The sequence below is a fragment of the Theropithecus gelada genome, chromosome 14 (genome assembly GCF_003255815.1).
Source record: "Theropithecus gelada isolate Dixy chromosome 14, Tgel_1.0, whole genome shotgun sequence".
NCBI lineage: Eukaryota > Metazoa > Chordata > Mammalia > Primates > Cercopithecidae > Theropithecus > Theropithecus gelada.
Genome location: NC_037682.1, coordinates 66,873,652 through 66,888,780, shown reverse-complemented (window position 1 = coordinate 66,888,780; position 15,129 = coordinate 66,873,652). Strand labels below are relative to the sequence as shown.

Here is a 15,129-nt window from a genome sequence, read left to right as displayed (position 1 = left end):
TTAACCATCATGGATACTAGAATAAGTGAGTAAAAGTATGATGAGAAACAGGATATTTACATAGTTTCTTTTTTCTCCTGTTGATCTCCTGACATGCTCTGAGCCTTCCTTTCTGGTCTTGTTAGGGATTTTGGCACCAACTCAGGCTGAGGTCCCTAGCAGTCAGGCACATGAAGATAGGATAAAGTAGAAGCAAAGTCCATGCCCCAGATGAGGGCAGCCCTGGGAAATGGGGTACATGGAGTATCAGTCCCATAATGGAAATGGGAAATGGCTCATATGAGATACAGGACAGGAACTGCATCCAAGAAGCAGGATGGGCAGCAGTGCTGTATGAGCCGGGGCAAGTCCCTGAGGCAGGGATAGTGGGCTTTCCCAGAAGATAACCAGTGGTTAGAGGCACAAAGCTTGTTCCCACAGCACCCCTTTTATTATTATTATACTATTGTATATAAGATGTTATGTATTATATTATTATGACTCCTTTGAGTTAGGGCTTCCTTTTTATTCATTCTCATACTCCCAGTTCCCAGCATAAAGTAGATGCTCAGAAAAGATAGGAATGGATAACTGTGTGGGCAGGGGCTATAGGACAGAGTTCATTCAGTCATTTGTTCAGCAACAGTCACAATGTGGTAAGCTCTGTGCAGGCCTTGGGAATACTGAGATGAATGAGTCAGATAAAGTCCCTGCTATTCCAGAGCTTCCGCTCTAGAGAGGGAAACAATGAATAAGTGAACAAATAAAAGAATTACAGATTGCAATGAATACCATGCCATAAATAAACTGCTGGTGCAAGAAAGAACAGATTCCAAAATATGTTATGATTTTTGTTTGGTGGGCTTACTAGTGAACCTCATATTCTTTTTGCTTATGCACAATTTAAAATTCTTTCTACAGTAGACATGTATTATTAGGTTTTTTTTTTTTTTTTAACGCAAACTGTCCTACATTTTCTTATTGTGAGTTTCTAACAGCATCTTTTCTGTATACTGATAGAGGTTTGAGAAGATGGAACCCTTGAATTGAGGTCACACATTAGGCATTACTCAAGAGATGACCAGTAGAAGAGTAACTGGAATGCATGAGAAAGAGCAATCAGCTCTACTGAGGGGCAAAAGGGAAGACTTCACAGAACAGGAAATACTTGATCTTCGTTTTTGAAGGAATAATAGAATTTGGAGATAAAAATGTGAAGGAAGGAATTGGGCAAGTCATTCCACCTCCTTTTGTCGCAGCCTTTTCATCTATAAAATAATGACAATAACATGTTTTTCACTGGGTTTGGAGGTCAATTAAATGACATACCTAAGTAGATATCTCCCCTACCCCCAGCTGCAGTCCTGTGTCTGGTGCATGTTAGGTAATCAGGAGCTAGTTTGGGTTTTAGTATTATAAACAAAGTCTATAATTGCACTCGTTGTAACTTTGGAGTTTTCCCCTTTTCACTGTTCTAATTTTCTCAACAGGCCAAGGACACTGGTTAGTGGTTCAGAAAGGTAACCTCAAGAAGAAGCCCAGGGGTTTGGTTGGAGCACAAGCTGAACGTCGGGAAAGCCTGAAGGTGACTTCTTTTGAGTTCAGGGGGAAGAAAGGGTCTCGGCGGGAAAATCAGGTGGACCTTCCTGGACGTATCCTGGACCAGGCTTTTCTGGTGAGAGTAAATGCATCCTGGAGTGGCCGGCACATTAGCTAGGGTGCGGAGGAAGTAGGGAAGGATTTACCCTGCTCTGGCACAGCTACCCCCAGTCTACTCCAAACTATTAGAGTGATACTGGCAAATTGAATACAGCCAGGATAATGAAGGGACCCAAAAGTTTCTTGACATGTGAAGCTTTCTTGACAGCTACCTAGTAAGATAGGTATTGTCATCCCTTTTGTGTTGTTGCCATTAGGCAGTTGGGAAAACTGAGGCTCCAAGAGGTAATTTGCCTTGGCTGAGGTTCCACAGCTAGTAAATGGCTGATCCAGGATTAGAACTCTGGTCTACTGACTCCAAAGCCTGTACTTTTACATTATATGAGGTAAAAACTCTTACTAAGTTGGAGAGGCAAAGGAGCAGGTCAGGGGAAACAGTCAATTGAAAATTGCATTCCAGCACCTAGTAGGGTTGAGAGAGTCCTGCTCTGCTCATTGGGGCGATCTCTACAGGATCGAGTGGGACTGGGGAGATCCTGCTCTCCCACAGCCTTTGTCCTTTGACTTTAGTGTCTGGCTGAAAGCTAGGGGAGCTCACCAGATACTACTTAGTGCCCGGGGCAGGCTTTACAAAGAGGACTGGGGTGGCTGTGTTGGAAACCAGCCAGGTAGTTTCATGTCTGCTCTGAGAAATGCCTCAGTGGCTTTGCTAAGAAGGATGTATTTTGTAAATCAATATTAATGTGCCGTCCAGTTCTTATAGCTCCCTAAGAACTCCCTGGCTGCCTGCTTTGTTTCCAGATTCTGCTGTGGTTCCCAAGAGATGGGTGTTTGCATAGATCAGATGTTGAAAGAGACCTTTGTTGGTTTCATCTCACTTCAAGTGGGTAGTATAAGCTTTTTGCAGTCCTGTGGAATCAGTTTCATTATTATGTCCACTTCTCATTGGGAATGAGGAGGACTGAAATAATAATACTGAGAAGGGGCAGAAACACTTCCCATAGTGGCCTTTTTTTCTTCCATTGTTTCCAAATACTTATACATTCCCACATTCAATAAATATGACTTTTGCCACTGTGGGAGGCAGGAGCAATAGGGATGTTTCTCAGAGTTATGGGGTATCCACTCTGCCTATTGGATGGTTCCACTTGAATGTTTCATTGACAGTTGAATTACAGCACCAATGCTCCTACTCCAAATCCCAAAACAGATCTCTTTTCCAGTAGCTACTTTACTGTCTCTGTTGGCACTACTATCTACCCCATCGCCAAGCCAGTACCTGAGGTTTTCCTTGACATTTGCCTCTCCCACACTGTCCCCACCCCAACTTTTACCAAGTCCTGGCACTTTTACAAAATAGTTTTCAAATCTGTTTTCTTGTCTCGACTGTCATGACCCTCATCTGGGCCACCATCATCTCTTATTGGACTAATTCAAACGTTTTCTATCTGTTGTGAGCCAATTAGGATGCTTTTATTTCACCTAAAAAGCCAGAGGCGTTGTTTAGGGTAGATTAGTTTACTGGATTAATGATGTCTTGCAAGGCTTGGGTTCCTTCTGTCTTTCTACTGTGCCATTTTACATGTTACCTTGTCCTCTTGGACTGATTGCCTTCATGATCCTGAGATGGCTGCAGCAATTCTGGTCATCACATACAGAAGATAACATCCTGAAGTAGAGAAGGGATTGCTACTGTCTAATGTCTTTTCAGAAGGGATTGTTACTGTCTAATGTCTTTTCAGAAGTAAGAAAATGCTTTCCAAAACCGGTCCCCCTCCGCAACACCAAGCAACCAGCATCTCATTATCTAGACCTATGTCACATGCCCAAACAGTTATGAGTTAGGGGAATGAGACCTCCATGATTGGTTTATACAGATCAAGACTTACTGCCTGGAGCTGTGGCTTAAGAACATTCCATTTGGAGAAATGTGAATAACACCGGTGTTCTTTAACAAGGAAGGAGTAGTGGTTATTAGGAAAGTAATTAACCAATCTGGTACATTGGTCTTTCCCCTTCCTCTCCTGTCTTCTCATCTACGTGATGTAATCTGATATGTCTATGTGTAGCTGACGTTACAATTTTTATAAAATTACTATCAGCCCCCTACTAAAAATCTGCTTTCCATTTGTTGTAGGATAAAATCCACGCTCCTTTGTAGAGCCAGCGTGGACTCATGATCTAATGGCCATCTCACTAACCTTATCTTGTTTTTCATCCTCTCAGAAGCACCTTGCTTTTTCCTGCCTTGGTAGACTTCATAATCCCTACTACCCACTTTCATGAGACCTATTTAGCTCTTAGGTCTCTGAAATATTACTTCCTCAAGTAAATATTTCCTCATTCAGACTGAGGTTAGGACCTCCTGTTATATCTCTTATAGCATCTTGAATTTCTCCTTTAAAATATTTATCATATTTATAAATACATACTTGCTACTTGGCTTCCCATGACACTGTAAGCTCTATGAGGTTATGGAATGTCTCTGCTTTTTCTTCATTGTCTTCCCAATGCCTTTTAGTGCCTAAACATAGTGGGTACCATAAATAAATAATTAGCAAAAAAAGAATGAGGTTTGATTAAATATAAATGGAAGCTCCAAAGCTAAAATTTACCTCTAACTTTTAAATTATGTCAGGTGACATATGGTAGTCAAAAGTGTGTAGAGTTTAGTGATTACAAATTTGGATTAGTAAGATCTGTCACTTGCTAACTGTGGTACCATTTTTTGGCAAGGCACATTACCTCTTTTAACCTTGTTTTTCTCATTAAAAAGGGGAGATAATCTTACTTATGTCAAAGGGCTTAGTTAGGATTAGAAGGAAGTTTGTTAATGTATTCAGCAAAGCATATGGCCCAATTTAGTGTTTGGTAAATATTTGGTGAATGAATGGATGAATAATGAATGAATGAATGAACAAGCAAACAAATTATGACAAGTACAAAAGATTGCCCAAAAAGAGAAGGCTGAACGATAATAGATTAAACTTTGTAGGGGCCTTAAGAGCCAACTCTTTGTATTATGTTCCAGCTAAAGCACCACTGTGTGAGGAAGCCATCAGATCTGTGCACTGTTAATGTCAGTGGCCTGAAGTTCTCCAAGGTGAGGTCTGCCAGCAAAGATGTGATTGGGGTGAGCCAGACTTGAGATGGTGTACCTGTCTGTTGTGGTTTGTCTCTTGCACCTCCAGAGTCCATAGGGACTGGAAATCTGGTCACATAGAAGGAGGGAGAGGAGGGTCAGACAAGGATTTATTGGGTAGAAACAATATTCAGACACAAACTTTTGCTACAAATTTTATATTGTCCTTGTCCCATTTGACATGAATTAAAGAAAGTTGCCTTACGGGCCAGGCACAGTGGCTCACATCTGTAATCCCAGCACTTTGGGAGGCTGAGGCAGGTGGATCATGAGGTCAGGAGCTCAAGACCAGCCTGGCCAAGATGGTGAAACCCCATCTCTACTAAAAATACAAAAAATTAGCTGGGCATGGTGGTGGGTGCCTGTAATCTCAGCTACTCGGGAGGCTGGGGCAGAGAATTGCTTGAATCCCGGAGGCGGAGGTTGCAGTGAGCCAAGATCGTGCCGGTGCACTCTAGCCTGGGTGACAGAGTGAGACTCTGTCTCAAAAAAAAAAAGAAAATTGCCTTATGAAACTGGTTTCGAATTTGCCATGTAATTTTGTGGGTACATAATTCATTGTGTGACACTGAGTTCCCATCACAAGAGCCTACAAAAGACATTTCTTAAGTTTCAATGCCAGGGATTGTAATGGTTTTCCCAAGAAGCTAGTTCATTCCTAACTTACAGGTGCTGTGACTCATGCAATGAATCATGTTTCTTTCTTTGTGTTGGCTTATAGGCAGCTTGGAGCCATATTTGTTACCCACCATTAGCCAGTGTGTATACGGGATATTATAACATACATCTTTGGCATGTAGGCTTTCGTGGCATACCAAGAGAGATTACTTGTATAAACCATAGAGTAGAGGCTCTAACCCACAGAATGGCCAAGTTTGTGGTAGAGCAGACTGCTCCTTTAACAGGGTTCTGCTTCACTTCATTTAGTACTCATGTTTTCAGAATCGAGTTACTTAGGGACAGGTTAGCCATAGAAATATATTCATCTTGTGGCTAAGAGGCCGTCCATTCTAGGCCAGCACATGGTCCTGGAGATTATAATATATAGGTCACATGTAACAGTGAGACAAAGTCGTAGAAGAAGATTTCAGAGGTCTCTGTCAATTCAGCTTGTGAGGGCTACAACATGGCTGGCCAAAGCTCAGTCCTCTCATTGGATACCATCTGTTCTTCTTTTACTTATTCACTCACCTGCTCACCAAACATTACTGAGGCCTGGTGTGTCTCTGTGCTATTTGCTGGAGGGTATAGAGGTGGCTCAGACACTGCCTACCCTCTGGAGCATATAGTCCAGTAGGGAGGGAGGAGGCTGGGTTTAGATGGATATGGAGTTAGACGGGACTAGCTAATGCAGCCAATGAGAGAAACACGAGAGTGCTGAATATGACCTCAGAGGACAGGCCCCTGACTCAGCCTTACACAGGAAACACACCCTGGAGAGGGTGGTAGCTTAGCTGAGACCCATGGGATGAGTGGATGCTTGCTAGCTTTGTGGTTAAACCATAAAGGAAAATGTCTGTGAAATTTAATTAAAAATATCTATCTAACAAAAGTTACCATAAACAAAGGTAAAAGATAAGCTGAGGCTAGGATAAGATATTAGCAAGTAATATAACCAAAAGATATTAGGATCCAGAATATGTCAAGAGCTCCTACAAAACAATAGGAAAAAAGAGAAACCCAGTAGAAAAATAGACAATAGATAAATATGTTAGTATACAGAAGAGGAACTTGAAAGGCCAGCAAATATAGGAAAAGATATTCAGCCTCATAAGTAATCAGGAAAATGCAGTGCCTTTTTATAATAATCAGACTGGAAAAAATTAAAGTTTTATAATGCCAGTTGCAAGGATTTAAAGAAATAGAACTTCTCATACACTGCAGGTAGGACTATAAATTGTTTTAACTACTTTTGAGAACAATGTGGTACCATCTCATAAAGCTGTGTATTCCCCACAGCTTAATAGGAGTGTATCATTAAAGAAACTCTTATGATGAGGAGGTGTGTATTAGAATATTAATTACATCATTGTTTGTAATAAAATTTGGAAACAGACTAAATGGGAATGAATAAACTTGCAATATATTCAAACAATGGAATATTGTACAGGAATTAAAATGGTTGAACTGGGGCCAGGCGTGGTGGCTCATGCCTGTAATCCTAGCAATTTGGGAGGCTGAGGTAGGAGGATCACTTGAGGTCAGGAGTTTGAGACCAGCCTGGCCAACATGGTGAAACCTTGTCCCTACTAAAAATACAAAAATTAGCCGGGCATGGTGGCAGACACCTGTAATCCCACCTACTTGGGAGGCTGAGGCCGGAGAATTGCTTGAACCCAGGAGGTGAGGTTGCAGTGAGCCAAGATTGCACCATTGCACTCCAGCCTGAGTGACAGAGTGAGACTTTGTCTCAAAAGAAAAGAAAAAAAAAAAAAAAGACCGAACTAGAACCACATCTGTCAACATATGTAAATTTCAAAAGCTGCATGTATCGACACAGGTAAATCTCAAAAACAGTGTTGAGTGAAAAGGCAGGTTGCAGAATGATACCTACAATATTATTGCATTTAATGTAAAGTTTTACTATCTGTATCTAACATTATATATAGTTGATAGATACACACACATGTGTAATATAAGTATAAAAAACATATGGGAGCTGGGTGCAGTGGCTCACACCTGTAATCCTAGCACTTTGGGAAAAGTGATTATTGTAAAAAGGCACTGCATTTTCCTGATTACTTATGAGGCTGAATATCTTTTCCTGTATTTCATGGCCTTTCAAGTTCCTCTTCTGTATACTAACATATTTATCTATTGTCTATTTTTCTACTGGGTTTCTCTTTTTTTTGGCTGAGGCGGGTGGATCACTTGAGCCTAGGAGTTCGAGACCAGCCTGGAAATCATGGCAAAACCCCATCTCAGCTAAAAATACAAAAAAGAATAGCCAGTCTTGGTGGCGTGTGCCTGCAGTCCTAGCAACTCAAGAGGCTGAGGTGGAAGGATCACCCAAGCTGGGGAAGTCAAGGCTGGAGTGAGCCCAGATTGTGTCACTGCACTCCAGTCTGGGCAATGGAAGTGAGACCCTGTCTCAAAAACAAACAAACAAGCAAACAAACAAAAACTACCAACTATGGGAATGATAGTCTCCAATTCAGGATAGCTGTTATGGGATTAGTGAGGGGATACATGGACGGGGTGGTAATGGTGGTGGTTCACCCTATATAATATTTTCTTTAAGGAAATTTAAAGCAAAGACACAAAAATATTCAGCTGTATTAAATACATACATCTGGATAGTGGTGATATGGGTCTTCAGAGTGTCATTCAGTATACTTTTCTGTACATTTGAAATGTTTCATAGTGGAAAAAAAACAGGAAAACGCTTACAGCACTCAAGTGGCTGCTCTTGTGCTAAGGATGTCCCTTATTCCTTTAGGTGTTTGTTCCTTCTGACAGTGGCCCTGAAGCTTCAGCAAGGCTTTTAGGCAGGGAACTAATCTTGTCGATTTTTTTTTTTTTTTTTTTTTTCCTGAAATGCTTTCCTACAGGCTAAGGAAAATGACTTCAAGCATTTTCATTCTGTGATTTATATCAATGCCTCAGAAAACCTGCTGCCTCTAGGTAAGCTTTTTCTTTCTTGAAAGCTCTCTTCCTCCTCTTAGCCAGCACAGCCATTCACATGTCTGAGGATTTGTCTATCTATCCATCCATGATTGGCCGCACATCTCTTTTTTGGGGTACAATAGGCTGGGTCCTGGAGAGCATAAAGACCTCGATTCCAGTCCTGCTCTGGCGCTACCTACTTAGAACATTTTTCTGTGATCTGCTACTTTTCTATCTGTCAATGGGGGTAATTCCCTTCTTTTTTTCCTCCCATTGCAGGATACCTCGCAGGCTCATATGAGATGGGTGTATAAAAATGTTTCTAAGCCTGTAAAGTGCTCCTGTGTGAGCATAAAGCCTTCTGTTATTCAGCAAATCCACAGCGACCCCTGCTGGGTATTAGGACTATGTGAATATTTGGCTTTTAGAAATGAGTGCATCCAGTCCTGCTCTGGTGAGCTCGTGGTCTGGTGAGAGAGATGGACTCAGATACAGATAGTTAGAGCAGAATGAGGGGAGAGCAGTGAAAGAGAGAATCAGGAAATATTATGCAAGCATATATGTGGGACTTCAAGCCAGGCCAGAGTGTCAGGAGGAACTTCTGAGAAGAGGAGCACCTAAGCTGAGACCAAAAAAATGAATAGGAGTGATTCAGGAACTAGAAGGTAAGAAGGCATTTCTGGCTGCTGGAGCAGATGTGGAATGGCAGCACCTGATCAGGAAGACTGAAGAGGTTTTGTATGTTTGCCAGGGAAGCATGTGGGGGACAAATGAAACTAGAGAGATTGGCAGTGACTGGATTATCAAGGACCAGGAGTGAATTGGACTTAGTGCTACAGGCGAAAGAGAGCCTTGGAAGGGTTTTAAATAGAGAAGCTCAGTGGCAGTTGTGAGGAGAGTGGATTATAAGATAAGAAGAAGATGGAGGCCAGGAAACCTGGGAGATTATTTCAGGTTTTTAGGGGAGTGGAGATGAGGCCTGAGCCAGGATTATGACAAGAAGCATGCAGAGGATTGAGAAAAAGAGAGAAAGAGAGAGAGAGAGAGAGAGAGAGAGAGAGAGAGAGATTAAGATTGGTTTAGAAGGAGTAGAAACCACAGGACTTGGTAACTGATAGACTGATAGGGATGTAAGGAGAGGGAGGAATCAAGGGGGCATTTCACTGAGACAGGGCACAGCACACTAGAGAAAAGGCAGGTCAGAGGGAAATAGGATAAGTTCAGTTTTGTTGCACTGAGTTTGAAGATTGTTTTCAAAGAAGCATATGATGAGGTCCTGCCCTTTAGGAGACAGGGTGTTCTGTCAGGAGCTTGGGCTTGAAATACAAAGGCCAATAGGTATATGAAAAGATGTTCAACCTCACTAATAATTACAATGGATCAAGATACTGTTTTCTGCCTGTCAAATATTGGCAGAAGTGAAAAGGGCTGATGACAGCCAGCATTGGTAGGGAAATGGATATTCTTGCATTGAACTGTGGAAGTATAGTCATTGATGTAACATCTTGGAGGTAATTTGGTAATGTTTCTTAAAATTTAAAATAGTCATTGCCTTTAATCTAGTAGCTTTACTTCCAGGAAATTATTCTGTAGAAACACACTCGTACAAGGCTGCTCATTGGAAACATCCAGAAATACTCACAAAGCAGCCTTTATTAGGTTCTACTGAACATTCTGACTTACAAGACTACCATGGGCTATATTTAACATCAGGTTCACTTAGAAGGCTCTAAGTAATTCCACACAGAATGCCAGTACTGCCAGCATCAGGAGTTTCTCTTCAGTGGAGTTCCCAAAGCCATCCATGAGGCATTCTTTGTGCCCCTCCTCCCGACCCCCAGTGTCAGCTCGGGTACAAGACAGTGAAACTGTCATTGGGTGGATGCAAAAGCCACCCTGGCTTAGAAATCTCATTCGCCACAGGAGCCAATATACATTGAAACACTTATAGGCATAGCTCCTAGAGTTTCTGCAAAGGATATGTCCAATTATAGGAATCACTACACATAGGGAAGCCCCAAATTATGGTGCCCCTTTCAGGCGTCTATCATTCATTTACAGTTTCTCCTAGCCCAGATGTAATTTACCAACCTAGGGTGATTTTTACCACAAGTGATACTGCCTGGAAATGCAGTTACTATACCATTGGTTTCAGGTTACCAGAGGAACAGGGCTAGAAAAAGTTCAGTTCTCATTCAGAGAGAGAAACTTTTATTCATATAGTTCCTTACCTTTTATTCATATAGCCTAAAGGCTATTAATAGGGAAATGGATTAGTAAACTAGCATATATCTATACAGTAAAACATCAAGAGACAGTAGGCATATCTATATGTTTTGACATGAAATAATCTTTAAGTTACATTGTTAAGGGAAAAAGCAAGTCAGTACAATGTGTACAGAATGACTCTATTTTTGTTAAAAGAGGTATGTGTGTGTATTTTGATATATACATGAGAAAAAGTTGAGTGCTATATATGCAACTTTTAATACTTGTCTCTGGATGTTGGGATTAAACAGAACTTTTTATTTTTCTATGATGTTTGACTGTTTTTCTTAGTTATGTTTTAATTTTTGTAATCAGGATTAATAAAGATAATTTTTTAAATGTGCTTTGCTGTTGAGCAGACTTAGATTCAATCCTTGGCTCTTTCACTTACCAGCAATTTCATTCTGGCAAATCACTTAGTTTGGCTGAGGCTTAGTCAGCCATAGAATGGAAGTAGTAATCCCTATTTTTCTGCATTGTTGGAGATTTAGAGGCCATGTATGAAGAGTACCTTATACAGTGCCTGGCCTAACCCAGTAGGAACACAGTAAATGGTAATTATTAATATCTTTCTCTTAAGTCCTTTACAAACTGCAGACTGTCTTTCTCCTCCCCATGTAGAGGCATTTCACACGTTTCCAGCCCTAAAGGAACTGGATCTCGCATTTAATGGCATCAAAACTATCTACGTGAAATATGGAGACTTTAAGTTATTGGAAGTAAGTTGGAGGTAGGAAGTTTTTGGTGCCCACCAAGTTCCCCTGTAAGGAATGAGTAGAGAGCTTTACTGATTATAACTGTTGGGAAGGGGCTTGCTGGGCCTGTACAGCCAGGCCCTTGCTTCATTGCTGGCCTCCAGGGAAGGTGGGGGTGGGGGTTGTAAGGGCAGTGATAGTGATGGAGGTAGTGGTGACGGTAGAAGTGGCAGCAAATAGTTGATACCAAAGACTTAACGATGGTGCATGGTCCTGGAAAATAAATGCCAAAGGTCATGTCCAAGGGAGTCTGTGCGGAAAAGTTTTAAAAACAGAATATTATAGGAGGGAGAGTTTTGAGGGGAGATCTGGATCTAGTGGGGGTTGAGGAGCCATGGAGCTTAAGAGCTAGGTGCAGCAGATTGGATCGGCTCAACTAGAGATATTATAGACTCATTCCAGAGTCTCCTTGTGGTCTAAGTGAGCTGAATCAGTCTCAGTGGCTGGGATAGAGCAGGCTATAGGCTTAGTCCGTAACCTCGGAGATGAGTATGAATAGGGATTCAATGGCATCAGCAACAGAGTCTTGAACATTTGTACATTCACAGCTGTTCTTCAAACCCCAAATTAGAAAATACAGAAAATTTTGTTTGCATTCTTGGTTTTCTCCTACATTTTCCCATAGCCATGCATTTTCTGCACATGTCCTCATAGTTCAAGTTGATTACTTCTTCAGCTTTCATGAAGACTTGTGGGTCACTTTTTACAAAGGAACAAAGCTTTGTCACTACCTGAGAGTCACTGCATATGTGGACAGTAAAGGACAACAGAGTTGGAGCCACGTGTGGGGCTGGGCATCTGGCCATGCTCGCTCACTGAGTAATAGACTCTTCTCCACATGCTGGAGTAGAAGTGTTTCAGAGTCAAATCTCAGCAAAATGTCTGCACATCATGAACCTTGAGGTCGACCCCAAAGAGCTATTAACTTAAATGATTTCATCAGCAAACATCAAAGGTCAGCCATTCTTCACAAAAGCCTCACTTAACCTGTTGTTGTCAGTGAGGGGAACCTTCTACAAGAGTGAGTTTTTCAGAGTTGATGGCCTTCATATGCCAAAGCTTTAAAAGGTTTTAAGCTCTTGGAATAGCCATCTTCTTAAATTGGATTATATGTCTTTGCATTTTTAAAGCATATTCTGCTGACTGTAGTGGAACCTTCTCTCCATGGTCTCAAGTCATATTGAAGATAACAGTAATTTACTATGATTTGGGACAAAAGTAGTCCTCACACTTGTCCAGGAAGCAAAGCTCTTGAAAGTCGAATAAAATAGAAAGTTTACAACAACCGGTGCATTTTTTTTCTGTGTTAATAACTATTTAATAGTAGATTTTGGAATAGACAGAAGGAAACAGGTTTCAGATGGTCTAGAGATACAGGGAGCCATGTCCCTGACCTTTTAGCCTGGGAGCTTCTTAAGAATTTCCATTTATTTGTTCTACTTTTTCAAAGAGTAGTCATTGAGCTCCTGTGTTGTGCATTGTACCATGCATCTTGTCTTCTTCCCCTACCATTTCAAACCTGTTTCAAGTGCCAGTGGGTTGAAGGGAGGAGGCATGACTATAGGCTCTGACCCCACAACTGACTAGCTTGGATCTAGTGATTGATCATGAGTGACTTTTTTGGAGGCCTTACTTTATAGTGTGATTGCATCTGATGAAGATGATTTATCCACAGACCTACCCTTACGAAAGGGTGTTTACATAAGAGAGCAGACCAAAGTTAAGATGCAGAATATAAATGAAAACAGGAAATCTCTTGCCCAGCCATCTGTTTTCATCTGTCTGTGATTTGCAAGGGCTCCCTAAGAAGAAGGATAAACCTGTCAAATATCCTGAATTTGCAGCTCACAGTAATGAATATTTTGATGTGTAATAAAACTTGATGTGACTCAACAGATGTAGTAGCCAGGTTAGGAGTCTTCTGTTCTTGTTTGCCAAAAAGGCTGCCCCAGGAGGAAAAGCCCAGAGTAGAATAATTCTTCAGGAGTCAACTTAGAAAAACTTAACTTGCCGTGGTTTGATTCTCAGATTATAGATCTGAAGAAGGTTCAGCTGGAGCCCTGCCCTGGCAGTCAGAAGACCTTCTTTTGTCTTGGTTTTGTCAGTACTTTGCCATGCCTACCTGGCCAAACATTGTACCCTCTCTGGGACTAACATTTCCCCTCTGTAAATTCTGGGTCAGCTCTGAAATTCTGTGGCCTATGATTCTAAGGCTATTCATTTCTTTGAATTGCACTTAATTCTATAGAAAGCAAATTTGGATCCTACATTAAATAGTCAAAGCAGCTAGAATGAGGTCAGCAAACTTTTTCTGTACAGCAGGCCAGACAGTGAATATTTTAGGCTATGTCAAATATATATGACCATATATATTTAGACAATAATATATGGTCATAAACTAATCATAACTAGTCAGCTCTGCTGTTGTATAATGGAAAACAGCCATAGATAATATGTACACAAATGAGAAATGAGGATGGCTGTGTTCCAATAAAACTTTATTTTAATTAATTAATTAATTTTTTGAGACAGTCTCACTCTGTCACCCAGGCTGGAGTAAGTGGCACAATCTTGGCTTACTGCAACCTCTGCCTCCTGGGTTCAAGCGATTCTCATGCCTCAGCCTCCTGAGTAGCTAGAACTAAAGGGGGGAACCACCACACCCAGCTAATTTTTGTATTTTTGGTAGAGACAGGTTTCACCTTGTTGACCAGGCTAGTCTCAAACTCCTGGCCTCAAGTGATCTGCCCACTTCAGCCTCCCAAAGAGCTGGGATTACAGGCGTGAGCCACCATGCCCAGCCTGAAACTTCATGATGCTGGCATCTGAACTTCACATAACTTACACATGAAACACACTCTTACTCTTTTTTTGATTTTTTCAACCATTTAAAAATGTAAAAATTGGCTGGGCAAGGTGGCTCACACCTGTAATCCCAGCACTTTGGGAGGCCAGGGCAGGAGGATCGCTTGAGCCCAGGGGTTCAAGACCAGCCTGGGAACAAAATAAGACCATGTCTCTACAAAAATTTAAAAAAAAAAATAGCATGGTTGTGCATGCCCGTGGACCCACAGGAAGCTGAGGCAGGAGGATCACTTGAGCCTAGCAGCTTGAGGCTTCAGTGAGCCATGTTCATACCACTGCCCTCTAGCCATGTTCACACCAGGGGTGACAGAATAAGATCCTGTCTCAAAAAGAAAAAAGCAAAAATTATTCTTAGCTCATGGGTTATACAAAATAGCAGTAGGCCAGGCCAGCTTCTGAGCTAGAACGCTAATGAAACAGCTCAGTATGGTTGGAATAGAGACTGAGACACAGTAGAGTGTAGTGATATGTGAACCTGGAGGGGTAGTAGAAAAGAGACTGGGGAGAACCTTGGAAACTTGCTGAGGAGTTTAAACCTTATGGAGAGTAGGGATTCATTGAAGGGTTTTAAGCTAAGTGGTAGGGTCAGAACTGCATTTTAGAAAAACCATTCTGGCTTCTGTATAAAAAATAGATTGGAGGGAACAAGTATGAGAGATATTAAGGAGGCAGATAGAATCCGTAGGCTGACTGTTCACACATGAGTATGAGGGAGAGAATGTTCCCCACCTTTCCCTGTGCTTATCTTGGGCACCTTTCCAGGTCTTCCTCCTGTAGGCTTCTCTGCTCCAGCCAAGTGGGATCACCTCATTGTCTGAACCCTCAAACCTTGGAATTTGCTCATGGTGGCATGAA

The 15,129-nt window shown here is 41.5% G+C and overlaps 1 protein-coding gene across 4 annotated transcripts in view; it reads left to right on the top strand.

Annotated features, from left to right (window-relative positions):
- Window positions 1–15,129, top strand: part of XRRA1 (X-ray radiation resistance associated 1) — a 118,539-nt gene that overhangs the window by 12,388 nt on the left and 91,022 nt on the right. For 2 of the 4 annotated variants that reach the window (XM_025357370.1, XM_025357366.1), the window contains exons 4-7: window positions 1,470–1,654; window positions 4,670–4,717; window positions 8,332–8,404; window positions 11,276–11,373. In XM_025357370.1, coding sequence (XP_025213155.1) covers window positions 1,470–1,654; window positions 4,670–4,717; window positions 8,332–8,404; window positions 11,276–11,373 — 404 coding nt within the window. Of the gene's footprint in view, window positions 1–1,469; window positions 1,655–4,669; window positions 4,742–8,331; window positions 8,405–11,275; window positions 11,374–15,129 lie in introns of all 4 variants that reach the window. The other 2 variants (XM_025357369.1, XM_025357368.1) reach the window with 1 other exon arrangement.